The 14,893-nt window shown below is 39.6% G+C and overlaps 1 protein-coding gene across 1 annotated transcript in view; it reads left to right on the top strand.

Annotated features, from left to right (window-relative positions):
- The window catches only part of pik3cd (phosphatidylinositol-4,5-bisphosphate 3-kinase, catalytic subunit delta), a 33,366-nt gene that overhangs the window by 335 nt on the left and 18,138 nt on the right, over positions 1–14,893 (top strand). Inside the window, exons 2-12 of the mRNA XM_050063937.1 lie at positions 814–988; positions 1,832–2,060; positions 3,901–4,133; positions 4,350–4,526; positions 5,766–5,921; positions 7,364–7,453; positions 8,466–8,687; positions 12,481–12,577; positions 12,962–13,092; positions 13,170–13,220; positions 13,306–13,473. Of these exons, the coding sequence (XP_049919894.1) occupies positions 848–988; positions 1,832–2,060; positions 3,901–4,133; positions 4,350–4,526; positions 5,766–5,921; positions 7,364–7,453; positions 8,466–8,687; positions 12,481–12,577; positions 12,962–13,092; positions 13,170–13,220; positions 13,306–13,473 (1,695 nt within the window). The 5' untranslated portion in view covers positions 814–847. The remainder of the gene's footprint in view (positions 1–813; positions 989–1,831; positions 2,061–3,900; positions 4,134–4,349; positions 4,527–5,765; positions 5,922–7,363; positions 7,454–8,465; positions 8,688–12,480; positions 12,578–12,961; positions 13,093–13,169; positions 13,221–13,305; positions 13,474–14,893) is intronic.

Below are 14,893 nucleotides of genomic sequence, written 5' to 3'. Positions count from 1 at the left end.
TCATACATACAGCACAAGTTTTACTTAAACAGCTAAATATCACCTTTTATATCGCATAGCTTATTCATGTGCACCTTCTGTTCTCATTTACAATGCGCTATAATATCCATACTGTAAATCCGTTTAATTACATTTTTATATACGGGCTGAAGTCAGCATATATCTGGCATTAAGATACAGGCAATGCAGCTCACGCAGGGCAAGTTTCCTCTTACCAAAATCAATAGTGTAGAATTACTTAAGGGCAAACTGTGAAAATTACTCTCAAGATAAATTGCTCTCTGTCTGCACTGTCAGCTCAGGAGACTGACAGGAAGTAGCACATCACATTACCAAATTCAGTGGATTGAAGTTTCTTTGTAGTTTGTCTTCACCTGATTTGACCCTGAGCACCTTTTTCTGACAGAACATTCAGTCTTTTAAGATGGAGATGTATGAATTTAACTGAATATTAAACTGCAGATTATACACCTATAGTAAAGTGTAAAGAATCCCAATGTCATGCCTCAGTTTACCATTTTATATCGTATATTAAAATCCTTATATATGCATTAAACATTGAGGAGATGGAGGAAGGGATCAGGTGCAAACAAGGCCCTTCAGCTGCAGGATCATCCCCAGTGTCACTCATTCATTCATGTCATACACACTCTGTTTTTGCCCTCTAATACTCATAAACAACCTTGTGCAGACAGACAGCTTCAGGTTTTGGGAACAAACAACACACTGTACAGTTACACGTTCATAGTGGACATATTAACCCCTGGCTGTGTTTCCTCTGTGTGGACGGCCGGCTTGTCTTCCGGTGTGCAGCAGAGGAACTGACGGTAAATGAGAGGCCGTCACCATGCCCCCGGGGAAGTATGGGATGCAGGAGGAATGGGAGAAGGAGGGGGACCTGGGGATCATGATGGACTTCCTGCTGCCGACTGGGATCTTCCTCAAATTCCCTGTGTCTCGAAACGACACCATCAAAGGCATCAAAAAAGTACGTCCCCTCCCATCTCCCTTTAATTAATTATCACTAGCTGCTTTTAGAGATCAGGAAACCCTTGATAGAATATTTTTGGCTTGGACAAATAATGTGCAGTTCACCTGTTAGAAGACAAGACCTTATGATAGATTGACTGACTGCAGCGCAGCGGTGCAGCCCTGGTGACCACTGATTCAGAATGTTATTTACAATATTTACTCAATAAGCTTTTAAGCAAATTGGCTGAATATTTCCTTTAGACATTAACCTAATTAAAACACGACACAATCCGAACAATGCCCGCTTGTGCTTTTGATTCATCTTGAAGTTTTGATGCAACTGTTGGGGAAGGAGCCACAGCGTTCCTCCTTGGTATACACGGCCAGCTCTGCTGAGGCAGATCTGCTGTTAAATGTGAATATGCCAGTTTCTATGCCAACAGTTCTGCCACTTCAGGCTGTTTGATTTATCTGTGTTAAGTAATGATACTCTTGGAAGCTGTTAAGATGATTAAGAGATTAAATGTCTTTCCAATCGGGGTGATTCACAAGGAATTTTAGAACATGTTCAGAAACTGTCAGGGTCATTTTTTTGTACAGTTGAGTGTCATTTTATCTCATTGAGTAAATGAGAGACATCAGAGTGGTGGCAAATATGTTCCTCTTCAACAGCGCTTTAGTTGATAGCTTTGACAATATAATGACAGTGGTCAAGCTGCTTTAAATTACTGTCTGGATAAAGTTTGTTTGACATGACCCCTTAAGAATAAATTTAACAGGCCCAGAGAACACGCTGTACACTCCAGATCATAAACACAGCGCTCTCAACCTCATGTACTGCTGGTGTCTCTTGTTTCAGATGGTTTGGAAAAATGCCAGAAGCGAGGCGCTGTTCAGTGCACTGGGTGATCCTGACGCGTACGTCTTCACCTGCATCAACCAGACAGCAGAGAGGGAGGAACTGGAGGAAGAATCGAGGCGCATAAGCGACGTGCGGCCCTTCATGTGTGTTCTGAGGCTGGTGGCCAGGGAGGGCGACCGAGTGGAGAAACTCACCAACACCCAGATCAGCCAGTTGATTGGCAAAGGTCAGCCGCATCCTCTGACAGAGCTGACCTGCTGTATGTTTTTGCTGGTTGGTGGTGTTGTTGTGTATAGTTACCAAGTATAGAACAAAATGCAGTCTTCTGCCACCATCAATAAGGAGATGAGAGTTTCCTTGCGTGGCTCCAGTCTTCTGAGTCATTGTCCAGACCTCTGATTTAGTGCTGTCAAGATACTGGAATTTCTAACTTCGATTCAGTGCTGGTCGATACCATTTTTTATACCACAGGGAAAAATGTACATTGAGGGCATAAAATTTAAAAAATTTTCATGAAGAGATAAATATAACAGGGCTTTAACATAATAATGACAACTTTTATTTTCCTGGTTAGTTGCAGAAAAAAGCATAATGACTCCTGTGAACAATAACAATAAGAGAGAGCGAGAAAGCACAGCTGGTATTGGTGCATCAATACTTTGGAAGATCGATATGTATCGATAAATCAATAGTTTTGACAACACTACTCGGATCATTTCAACAATGATTATTTGATGTGATGAGCATTTATCGAAAATCTCACTGTGTAAATATTTTGTGAAGGCAACAATAATCAACCCTACAGTTTCGTCACAATATCAAAGTCGAAGGTATTTGGTCAAAAATATTGTGATATTTGATTTTCTCCATATTGCTCAGCCCTACAACACTGAAGTGAAATTACATATAATTCAGATCAAATTGCCATTTTGTTTCACTCTGTTTAACACTAACCAATCAGTAGTGACTGACCTCTCCGTTCTAGTGATACAGTGATACATCATCATCATTTTCAGGTGACAAGGAAATTTCCATAGCAGTTTCTATAGCAGTTAATGCTTTCACGTTGACTGAAGAAACCTGTTGTTTCGGGAATTGTTATTTCTGTTAGTCAACTTATGACAGCCTGTACGGGCACATGAAGGTGACTGTCCCATTCTTAATCCTGCACACAAAACTCTGATTGGCTCAACTGTCTTCCCAATCAGAGAAACATCCATAGGAACAAGCACAACAGCAGCACGACAGAGTGGTGCAGGGATAATTTAAATTTGTAGGCCAATCAGGAAGTTAACATCCCCCTGGTTCCCTTAAAAGAAAACCTATGGGATATTTCCATTGGGTTTTGGATTGTTGCAGAAAAAAGGCTATAAACCAACTACATATGACTAAACATTCCTACCACTGAGCTTGCTGTTCAGTGTGATGACATTTAATGTCCCAACAATCTCGGAACAACTTAGCCACTTGTAATCTACTGCCTTTTTTAAGACACATAAAAGCTTTGAAATTCAGGAGTGGGGTATTTAGTGACGTATTTTATGTTGTACAACAAAACTTGAAAGTCTCTTCAGCTTTTGTTAACCACAGACCTTATTTCAGGCATCTAACAAAAAACCCTTTGACTTCAAAAATAGGGAAGCAGGAGTGCTAACGTGCTAACTCATTTCCAGATTTTAGGACTCATTCCTGCAGCACTGAAATAAAGATGTAACACTTTCTTAACAGTTAGCAAAATTAACTCTAACATTTGAAGAAAAAAGAAGGCACTAAAATATTTTTTTATTAGTTAGCTAGCTATAAGCTAATGAAGCTAACTTGAAAATGGAGCACAGCTAGGCTAACTATTGCGAGTTCAAATATTCTGACCTCAGTCATGAGAGTTTTACCCGTTAATGTGTTCTTGTTTGTCTTCACTCAGTTTCACTTCACTCAGTCAGTTACTTTGAGTTTCATTTAATTAAAAGCTCCAAATGATTGTAAAAACAAATCTTTCACAATGAGCTCAGCGTTCCTCTCACTGTACCAGACCTGTATTATCTGACACTTTCATTATGATTTTTCAGGTCTCCATGAGTTTGAAGCCCAGAAGAACCATGAGGTGAACGAGTTTCGGACGAAGATGCGTACTTTCTGCGAAGAGAAGGCTCAGGAGCGGCAGATGTTTCCATGGCAGCAGTGGTTGGAATACAGCTTCCCATGTGAACTGGAGCCGTGCTGCTCTCTGCCGCAGAGCGGGAGCGTGAAGTCAAAAAACACCAAGAAGATTTTCATCAATGTCAAGTTTGAGGCTTGTGATGTAAGTTGATGTTGTAGTTTTTATGAGTCATATTTCTAAAGGTTGTTGAGACAAATCAAAGGAGGATTTTAAGTAAATGTGAGCAGCTTTGGAAATCCCGCTCCCACACCACGAACGCCACCTTCAAAACATCACCCGGGAGCAAGATCCCCCGACATGAAAGCTACATTTTCTGTAAAGCTGGCAGCTTTATTTGCATTCATGTGTCTCTCACAGGAAAGCTTCATGCTGCAGCAGGAACCTCAGGACCTCCCACTGGCTCTGGTGAAGAGCGCCCTGAAGAAGAAGGCCACCGTCTTTCGCTCAGTGCGACAGGAGCCTGAGGACTACACTTTACAGGTCAACGGGAGGTGGGAGTTCATCTATGGGAAACATCCCTTGTGCCAGTTCAAAGTGAGTGACCTCAGCAACAACATCTTTGAGCAGATCTGTTCTATGTTTTATTCATTATAATTATTTCCCCAGTTCCCATTCCAACTCAAGCTGGTTTTCCTCCATGTTAGCGATTAATATAAGCAAAAAGCTAAATTCTAGTCTCATCAGAACATAAAATCATCCTCCACTTTGTTTCAGAGGCTCCAACATGCCTCTAGACAAACTTTAGTCCAGATGTCATGTCAATTTTTTGCGACAATTCCTGAGTACCGGTATTCAATACCTTTAAATGACCCAGTACTAAGTAGTATTGAAACTTTAACAGTCAAAGTATTTAATCCTTTTCGTACCCAGATCTTTGAAAAAAGACTATTTGCATTGCCAGTTACAGCAAGCTTCAATTAAAAGCGACATGTGATTGGCGCTCTGCTGCAGCAGCTACAAACCATACAGTCTGTGGTGTGTATGTGTATGGAATGAAGTAGAACAGAAAGGTATTAAATGAGGGACTCTATTGGTATCAGTATGACTTTAAAGGTACTAGTGTTTGTAGTGGTACTGTTATTTTTTAAACAATACCCAGCCCTACTTTTTCCCATAGAGTTGTGACTCACTAAGGAATCAAGCAACTTAATGAGCTGATGATTTTTTAGGATACAGCTGTGCCATTTTTGTGATTGACTTAGCTGTTAAATGTTGGATTGTTTGTGTCCTCCCAGTGGTTGGTATTTATTAATAATCTTACTGCAGATTTGTTTAAAATTTATCCTCATTATGTAGCTATTGTTTTTTAGGTGTGTCATTGTAAGCACGTTGTGCACTCAAACCGGTTAATTGCTAAATGATTTCAAACAGAAACTAGAGCTGTTATTTTCTCAGTGGTTGTGGGTGATTTTCTTTTCGGTATTGTGCCTGTGAGTCTGGCCCTGTGCGGGTGGTCCATAGTATCAGAAATGGCTGTCAGATCAAGAGTGGGGTGAGTCAAGGTTTTGGTGGCAGGAGACTCCACTGTTGACTTTGAAACCTCAGCTACCTGCAGGGGTGACTCATATCTGTCTAGCAGCCCTGCAGAAAGGAACTGCATCCATCCACACATAATGAGATTTCGGTTGCATTAACCTACAGTAAATGAACAGCCTCCAGGAGTTAACCAGCACTATCAGAACACTGGGAAATATCTGTGGGTGAGCTGACTGATGGTTGTGCGAGTAAACAGATCTATTCTCCTGTCCCCTCCTGTCTGTCTTTTTCTCCCAGTACATATTCTCGTGTCTGAGAAATGGTCAGAACCCTCACCTCACCATGGTGCACCACTCCACCATCAGCAAACATCAGGAGGAGCAGGGCAGAATGTGCAGCCAGGCATACAAGAGTCGCTCCTTGTCCAGACCTCCTCCACTACCCCTGAAGAAGGTAAGAGGTCAGCGGACGGCTGTCATCTTTCATTAACAGAGCAGCAATTCTTCCTTTCTCTCTCCTCATCGCAGTTGTTCCTCAACCAGACTGCAGACTTTGGCACACTTGAAACCTGCTGTGCAACACAATGTTGATAATTTACACTTCACCCCTGTGCCTGCATTTACTGTAGTTGAACACAGAGCATATATTACCTACTTTGAACTTAAGGCTATTATGCATTTTTAAGCCTTTATATCTTTGAAATATTGAAATATGAGCTGCAAAAAACAATAAACGTACAGGTTTTTAAGACTTAATCAAAGTACGTGAAGAGTCTTTTTGTCAGTTTCCTCCAGTTTCAAAGTTTGTTCCTCTTTCTTACTTTTTTGGTTAAAGTGTCCTCTGTCGTGCTTCTGTCCTCTGACGTGTTGCCAAACAGGAAATTTTAGCAACAGTTTCATGACTTCAGACTTCAGTAATCGCTATAAATGCCGTATTAAGGAGGAAATAGTGAAAGTTTCTTGCTTTAACTTGCTTGCTGTAGAACAATGACACCACTTTCACTGTGCAATTTTGTCTGCCATTGGGAATGATCCATAGACTGTAAAAATGATGGTAACAGCTAATGTGACGTAACCTTTGGTTTTGGCTTGTGGACCCCCGTTTTGAAGCCTTAAGATTGGCATTTCAACGATCGCAATCTTGTTTTTTAGAGTCAGAAGTGTCTCAGCTGGTGCTGTGGAGGAGCGAGGCGTGGATCGGCCTGAGAAGGCGTGGACACTATCGGCAGACAGCCTGTCCCATAAAGTGGTCCACCCTTAATTATGCGTAACTTTAAGCCCTAAAAAAATGGAAACTGATTAGTTCTAAATAAAAATTCAACATAAGACAACGCATACAGTTGTCGTGAACAAGGGAATTAGCTATGGAGGCCAAAATTATTTTTTGTACCAGGCTGTAAACATGTTGATTTCTGCTGTAAAGTTTGACATTTTAACATGAGGGTCTATGGGAATTCAATGGCTTCTGGAGCCAGCCTCAAGTGGCCATTCAAGGAACTGCAGTTTGTGGCACTTCATGTTGGCTTCATTTTTCAGCCCCGAGGTTGCTGCTTGGATTTACGGCACAAAGAAAGTGCATCATCCATGCACAACTAAAACAGGAAGAGTATAGCACTTTTGTTTTGTCTGGTAAATACCAATAGCTATGCTCAGGTACTACTGAGTATCAATGTAAGCTCTTTGTGGTTAATATCCCCAGTAGTATAAATGGCGGCTGGTGGAAAAACTGAAGTAACAACAAATGGTGGCAGTTGCTAGGAAAACAGAAAGCGATCCAGTTGTGTTTGTGACAGTGGCACCAACAAGAATACCACTTAGAAAGTTGTCTGTTTCCACTTTAATGTAAAGAATGTGAGTGAAAATTTTGAATGTCCTCTCTTTTTACTCTTTCTACAGCAGAACACGTCCTCTCTGTGGTCCATCAATGAGCCCTTCTACATTCACCTGCTGCAGGGCAGCCGAGTCAATGCAGACGAAGGAATGAAGGTCGGTGTGGTTTTGCGTGGGTTTGTCACTCAATGAAATGTGGCATTCACTTGTTTACCAATATCTCAATTTCAGTTGTAGGAACAGCGGGGTTGACATGTAAATGACAGGGGGTCACATGGTCCAGACCACACGTTTCCCATAATTCATCAAGGCGGTTGGTTGAAACTTCAAAACAGGAAGTGGGGAGGGCCTATCTGCTTTTTACATCTCATTCTGAGGCCTAGATTCTAAGAAAAAAGACAGACTGCATGCTGTCTCTCCCTCTCTCGCTTTCAATGCACTTCTTTTTTTGAAGGCGATGCATGCATTATGTTACTATTGCAGACAGGCCCTGACCTGAGTGTTAAAGCGTGTCTCCCTGTGAATGAGCACGTAGAAATAGTCAGTAATAATACTCCAAATATTCACGTTTTCTGTCAGTTTTTTTCCCTCATCAAATTTGACAAACAAGGAAAAGAGTGAGAAGAGAAGTAGGGAACTCTGTTAATGTGTGTCTGTGTTTGTGATTCAGTTTCATAACTAACTGCGTTACTGTTTAGATGGGTTATTAAGTGTAAGTGCACTTCCGGCCGCTGCCTCAGAGCACATCATGACTCATGCCAAATTTATCCTGTCACATAATTATCGGTCATGTCTGCAGTTGGCAGGCAGAGGTTTGAAAACACACCCCGGGGGAGAATAGCCACTCATATATTTTGGAAATATAGATTTAGACTATCTTGATTTGGCAAAAGGCTGGAGCTTAATGGCTGCACAATATTGAATTTTGGCTCTGCTGGTTGTTTATCATTCTGGACGGACTTAGCATTGAAAGGCGTCGTGACCTGCTTACGTTATGAATGTGTAGACCCTTTGACTCATAGCCTGAGTGACACAGGAAACTCTGAATCATCTTGTGAAGTCTGTAAATCTTCCACAAACAATCTCCCTCACACAAACTCTTCAGCATCCAAACCACATGCTCATGCCTTCATCTAATCACCACTGTCTATGTGTGTTTCCCTTCCAGCTCGTGGTGCAGGCCGGTCTGTTCCATGGCAGCGAGCTCCTCTGTAAGGTGGTGACATCCTCAGAGGTGACAGTCAGCTCTGAGCCGCTGTGGGATCAGAAGCTGGAGTTTGACATAAACGTGGCTGACCTGCCTCGCATGAGCCGCCTGTGCTTTGCGCTCTATGCTGTCATTGAGAAAGCCAAGAAACCCCGCGGCACTAAAAAGAAGAATAAGAAAGCGGTGAGTTTGTCAGAAACTTGTGCTGTTTTTTCGGGCCCTAGTGTACAACTTGTGATGGAGGAGGCGAGTGTTTTTGGCTGGTGGGTGTGAATTTGTTAGCAAGCACAAACAGATCTGTTTCCTCTGCATTGTGTAGTGCGTGTAGTCAGTGTGTGCTTGTGTGGGTGTGTTTTGCTGCTGTGTCTGGTTGTGCAAGTGTGTTCAGTGGCAAGGCTGCGGTTAACATTTCATCCGCTTCAGTTCTTTTATCTGTACATCACTCCAAGGAAGGAAGGAATTGACAAACATTTTCAAGGAATTCTAAATTCATCTTCGCTGTCGCCATTCGTAGTTACAGCTCTCCTGCTCATTGAGCATTTTACCTTTTGACTTTCCTTCTCATATTTAAAGAAGTATTTCACTGCAGGAGAGATGGTCTTTTAGTGAAACTGGGCTGTCTGTGCAGTAGAAAGAAACAAATACTTTTGAAAGTGGTGCTACATGACCAGAGAAAACAAGGGGAAAGTGCTGTGGCATCGCTCATAAGGTAGAAAACCTTCAACTACCAGAGTGCATTGTGCCGCACCGGACCAATATACGGTCCAGCAGGGTGGATGACGTAAAGCAAATTTGTCGGATGGTGGGTGGCTGGTAACAAACTATCTTGCATTACAGTTAAATGTTGAGCTAAATTATGTTTCTGAAGACTTTTTAGTCCAGAAATAGGCGACACAGTACCCAAATCTTGGTTTATATTTGATCAGCGCTGCCTGGTTTTACTGTTTGATCTGAGTTTGCAAGAGGGGGTGGGTCTCTCTCGATCCGCTTCTATACTCTTTGTCTCCATGGTGCTGGGCATACAAAAATGCAGAAGTACAATCTGTTGCTCGAGCAGCAGCCCTAGAGCCAGCAAAAATACGATTTGAGCTGAGAGATGAGCAGGGAGCTCTTGGCACTGTGAAGATGGAGGAAAGTTTACCGCAGTTCATTTACACACACTACACACACTGTAATGACACAGAGCTGGTTAAAAATCAGCAAAGTATTCCTATAAGGCCTGTAGTGGGGACCGTACAGAGGAGATGCCTAAAACCTGTGCATATGTTTTGACCATCAACATTTTTGAGGCAAAATGCCAAGCATTTGCTGCTTTTCTCTGTTTCATATCACTGTAAATTGAATATCTTTGCATTTTAGAGTGCTGGTTTGGACAACAGAAGCCATTTGAAGATGTTATCTTGGGCTCCGGGAAATGTTTTACAGAAAATAATCAGCAGATTAATCAATGAGCAAAGATAGCTATTAGTTGATACCCTAATTACCCATATGGAAATCACATATATGCCTAGTGATACTAACATATATATTACCTGTATGTGATATATTATTATCGCATACATACGTCCTCTGGATATATTAAGATATAAGTTTATAACATATATGAAATACCCATAATAAAATTTGTACATATAGATATATTATATATAAATTTCATACTGTATTATATGTTGCGACCATATATGTTAACAATATATATGCAAGTGTTTAAAAACAGCATATATACAAAAAATCTGTATGCTTATATATTTTTAGCTTAATAATTTTTGACATAAATGTCTATCTTTTATATCTAAATATATAATATCAACATATAATGACGGGCTTTGGTATGAATATATATATATATATATATATATATATATATATATATATATGTCTACAATGTAAGCATTCATTATGTATGTACAAATATTTAAAATATTTCTACATGAAATGTTTTATACATTAGTAATGTTGCGACCAGGTATGTTAGCAATGTAAAAAAATTAATTAAAGATGTAAGTTTATGAAACCAACCTATACACAAGAATTCTTTATGCTTCCATGTGTTTTTCCTGTTGATATTTAATATGCTATTTAATCCAAAAATAATTTGTATTTGCCAATAATATAAATAAAAGTTGGATAGCTCAGCTCGGCCGGTAAGAACACTGGTTTTCCTGTTGGAGCTCAGAGTTCAAGTCTTCAGTAAGAGCAAGGACTATGTGCACATGAGGATGGGGCAATATACCAATAAAACAGTAGATATCGTCTTATGTCGTAACTGTCGTCTTTTCCTGACTTTTAAGGCTCCGTTACAGTAAAGTGATGCAATTTCCTGAATTTAACAGACTGCATGTATCTCTGTTCTGTTATTGGCCGTCACCCACTTAGTCATCATATCCACATTACTGCTGATTATTTATCAGAAATCTCATTATGTAAATATTTTGTGAAAGCACCAACAGTCAACCCTATAATATCGTTGCAATGTTGATATTGAGTTTGGTTTTGTTTTTTTATTTACAAAACTTAAATGTGTAATTTGACTATTACACATGTACACAAATACATATATATTATATGTATAAATGATAAATAATGATAAACATATATGGCGATAAATCTATTATATGGGCATAAACAAATATTTGCTAGACATAAATGTCAATATATGAAATTGTTTCAAATTATTAATAGCTTCATATATAATTGATACATACATGTTTTTACTTAATATGCACGTATATTTCATATATGGAACTGAGTATATGAACATATATTACATTTCTGTATCGGTACATTAATACATTTAAAAAGGAATATGCAATTTAGGCCATCATAAGGAGGAATAATAATATGCCAATACAAGCACACAGAGGTTTTTAAGGAATTTACCGCCCTCTTGCCATTTACTTATTTTTTAAAACCCTGTTTATGCACAAACCTACAGCAACAGTAGCTGCTACAGTGAGAAGCTGACTTCACACACCCACTCACTGTACACTGACAAGTACAGTAAACAACAAATTCCCCTTTTTTCTACCACTGTGGTCTCAGCCTCTCTTGTTTTGAAGCGCTGCAGCGACTGTGGGCAACATGTTTCAGAGGTCGGCCCAAACATGGCGCCCAGGTGTGTTTATGGGCATCAAGGCCACTTCTGCTTTCTGAGCCACTTCTCTCTTCTGTTGCCCGGAAGAGAAGAAGTCCTGCAGACAGAGAGAAGTAGAGCTATTTTAGCCTGTTCTTGTATATGTGCATCGACTCTTTTTTTAGCCGGGTGCACTCAGCCAGAATGTGTTTCTCTTGTTTTTAACACGTTGGATGGTCAGGGGTTTTTTATCTGCTGATCACTGCCTGGAACTTTTTTCCATTTTTGCGGCTTCACAGTCCAACTTTAGACCTTATAAATGTACCACAAACGCTTTTTTTTTTTTTGTTGTTGTTTTACCAGAAGCGGCAGAGTCTTTTGCTTCAAATTGTATTATACAACATGGTGAATTATGAAGTAAAAGTTGCCTCAAACACCCTTTAAACTTTTTTATGTCATTAAAATATTTAAGTTTTCTTATTGCCATTTGATTTGAGTTCAAATGAATGTCTAAAACAAATCAGATATCATACAAGAGAGATTTAAAAATTCAATACCCTTAAATAAATTGATTAAAAAAAATCATTTATCTTTAAATATATCTTTTGGATGTTGTAGAAATAGATTTAGCTGTTGAACTTATTTGTTCTTCTTGATGGGAAAAGAGCAGATGGATGTTCAGATAGATTTAAAGACAAATTACTACAAACTACTTATGTATTTTGATAACAAATGATAGAAACTTTTGTTGACCTGATGATGAAATCTTTATGTAACTTTGATTGAAAGTGAGAGTACTCTCTCTTTGTGGCTCTTCTCCTTCCTTTCTGAAAAATTTCCCTGCTTGCAGATGGTCTTCAAAGCCAACCAACAAACCCTAATCCTCCCTGTCCCTCTCCTCAGGATTGTCCAATAGCCTGGGTGAACACCATGGTGTTTGACTACAAGGACCAACTGAAGACTGGGGAGTTCCTCTTATCCACATGGCCATCTGTTCCTGGTACTTTCAGACCTTCCCTTTTCTTGCATTTCCTCCTCTTCAAAAACACCTTGTATGTTGACAGCCTCCTCCACAGCGCCTGGCAGCACCACAGTGAAAATGACATGTGGCGCCATCAAAAGCCCCACATATTTACACATTATGCATTCACTGATGCAAGAGATAGCCCTTTTAAGATGCGGAAACAACAGTTGTCTGCTGTGTAAATTATGGCTGCATCTTTATTCACTGAAATTATTTTTCTCTGCAGTCTGGAAGAGCTGTAAGTTTAAAATGTGCTGTCACGTTTAGAGATATGGGAGTGATTTGAATGGAAATGTACTGACTAAGTAGATGAAAGTATCTAGTGAATGACACATTTTATGTATGACATTTTTATCACAGATGACAAAAGCGACCTGTTGAACCCGATGGGAACAGTCGAGAAGAACCCCAATGTTGACAGTGCTGCCGGGCTTCTCATTCGCTTCCCCAACATCCGGCCACATCCTCTCTATTACCCTCCGCTGGACAAGGTACTCATTCTCAAAAGGCTGTATTTGAGTAAATACCAACATATTCATGTGTATCACAGCCAATCATCTCTTTACAGGTGAGTGACATGGAGAAGAATGGCGATGCCACCTATGTCTCAAAAGAAGAGGTAAGACTTTCTACATCTCACGGTTTACAATTCTCACACAGCAGCTGTTTGTTGCCGACCACACGTGTCATTTTACTCTCTGCAGTACATGAAGCTAAAAGAAATCATGGACAACAAAAACTACACAGAGTTCTTTGAGGATGAGAAGGAGCTCTTGTGGAAGCTGCGCACAGAAGTCCGCGACCTTTTTCCTGAAAGTCTGTCCAAGCTGCTCCTCATCACCAAGTGGAATCGGCGTGAGGATGTAGTTCAGGTATAAATGGAGAATATCGTAAATAGATTAAGGTCCTCACAATGGAGAACGCATGTATGTTCTCATGGTCCTGTATTCTTAAGCTCGATATTCTCTTAGCGTGACTCATTATGGGTATTATGTTCTCAGCAGTGTTTTTCCCCAGGCTGAATATTCAGTGTATGTTTCCCTGGGTCAATATGTTGAATTCACCCACCTACAGCTGACAGCCTACTGATGTTACACTCCTTGAAACCTCCGCCCTCACATCTGTGGGCAAAGCCTTTTATTTGCCTTGCCTTGACATTTATATCTTCACATTGGTGAAATATAGACTAAAAATAGACTATATTTGAAACGTCCATATCCGTTTGTTCTTTTGCTATTTTAACTACCAAGCTAGCCCTTACCAGTTAGACTTACCAGTCTCTTTCAGTGATCATTTATATCAGGTCACAGAGTCCCCTTAAACATAGGAACGGCCTGCTCACAGTGTACAGAAATATTTATTTTGCTGCTGCTAAATAACTTTACCTGCTTGTTTATCACTTATTTCACATATTTAACGTATAATATTTGGTCTGTTGGCAGTACTTGCTAGCTTTTTACCAGTTATCCACTTTCAACATATGTCATGCTGAACAATCCACCCAGTAGGGCTACAGCTAATGCTTTAAAACAATTAATGTATCAAGTATATGGCTGATTAAACAATTAATTTTGACTGTAAAATGTTAGAACAAGACAAAGAATGCACAGTATGCTGGTGCTTTGAGGTAAATGCCGAGCTGAACGTCAGCATGTTGACATGTTCACAGTGACCATGCTAACATGCTTAAAGTTTAGCAAAGACTGTGTGGGCTAATGTTTGGTATTTGAGAAGGGAACTATGCTCAAAATTAATTAATGTTATTCCAAAGACAGTCCAAAAATGTTAGTCAACATAAACAATTCTGTCCCAAATCCAAAAATCAGAGGGCTAAAACTACTAAAAGTAGTAAAAGTACTAATACCACACTGTAAATGTTACTAGTAAAAGCCCTCCTGAACTGAAAATGTTACATTGAAGTGCAGTCAGGAGAATGTTAAGTAAAGTATTTAAAGTAAAAGGACCCTATGCAGAAAAGAAATAATTAAATATGATAAAGTAGTTAAAATAATTAAAAGGAAAAGCAGCAAGTTCTCATATTTATCTTCAAAATAGCAATCAATTTTCTAATCAAGTAGTTGTTTCATTTTCATCAGGTATGTGTGCAAAAATCTTAATTTGTAAAGTAACGAGTAACTAAAGTTATCAAATAATTGCCGTGGAATAAAAAGTACAGTATTTCCCTCTAAAGTGTGAAGTAGAAGTAGAGAGTGGCATCAAAATACTTAAGTAAAATGATAAATATTTTTAAGTACAGTACTTGAGTAAATGAACTTTGCTACATTTCACCAC

The sequence above is a fragment of the Epinephelus moara genome, chromosome 16 (assembly GCF_006386435.1).
Source record: "Epinephelus moara isolate mb chromosome 16, YSFRI_EMoa_1.0, whole genome shotgun sequence".
Classification (NCBI taxonomy): domain Eukaryota; kingdom Metazoa; phylum Chordata; class Actinopteri; order Perciformes; family Serranidae; genus Epinephelus; species Epinephelus moara.
Note: the sequence above shows the minus strand (reverse complement) of the source record. Positions and strands in the feature narration are given on the sequence as shown.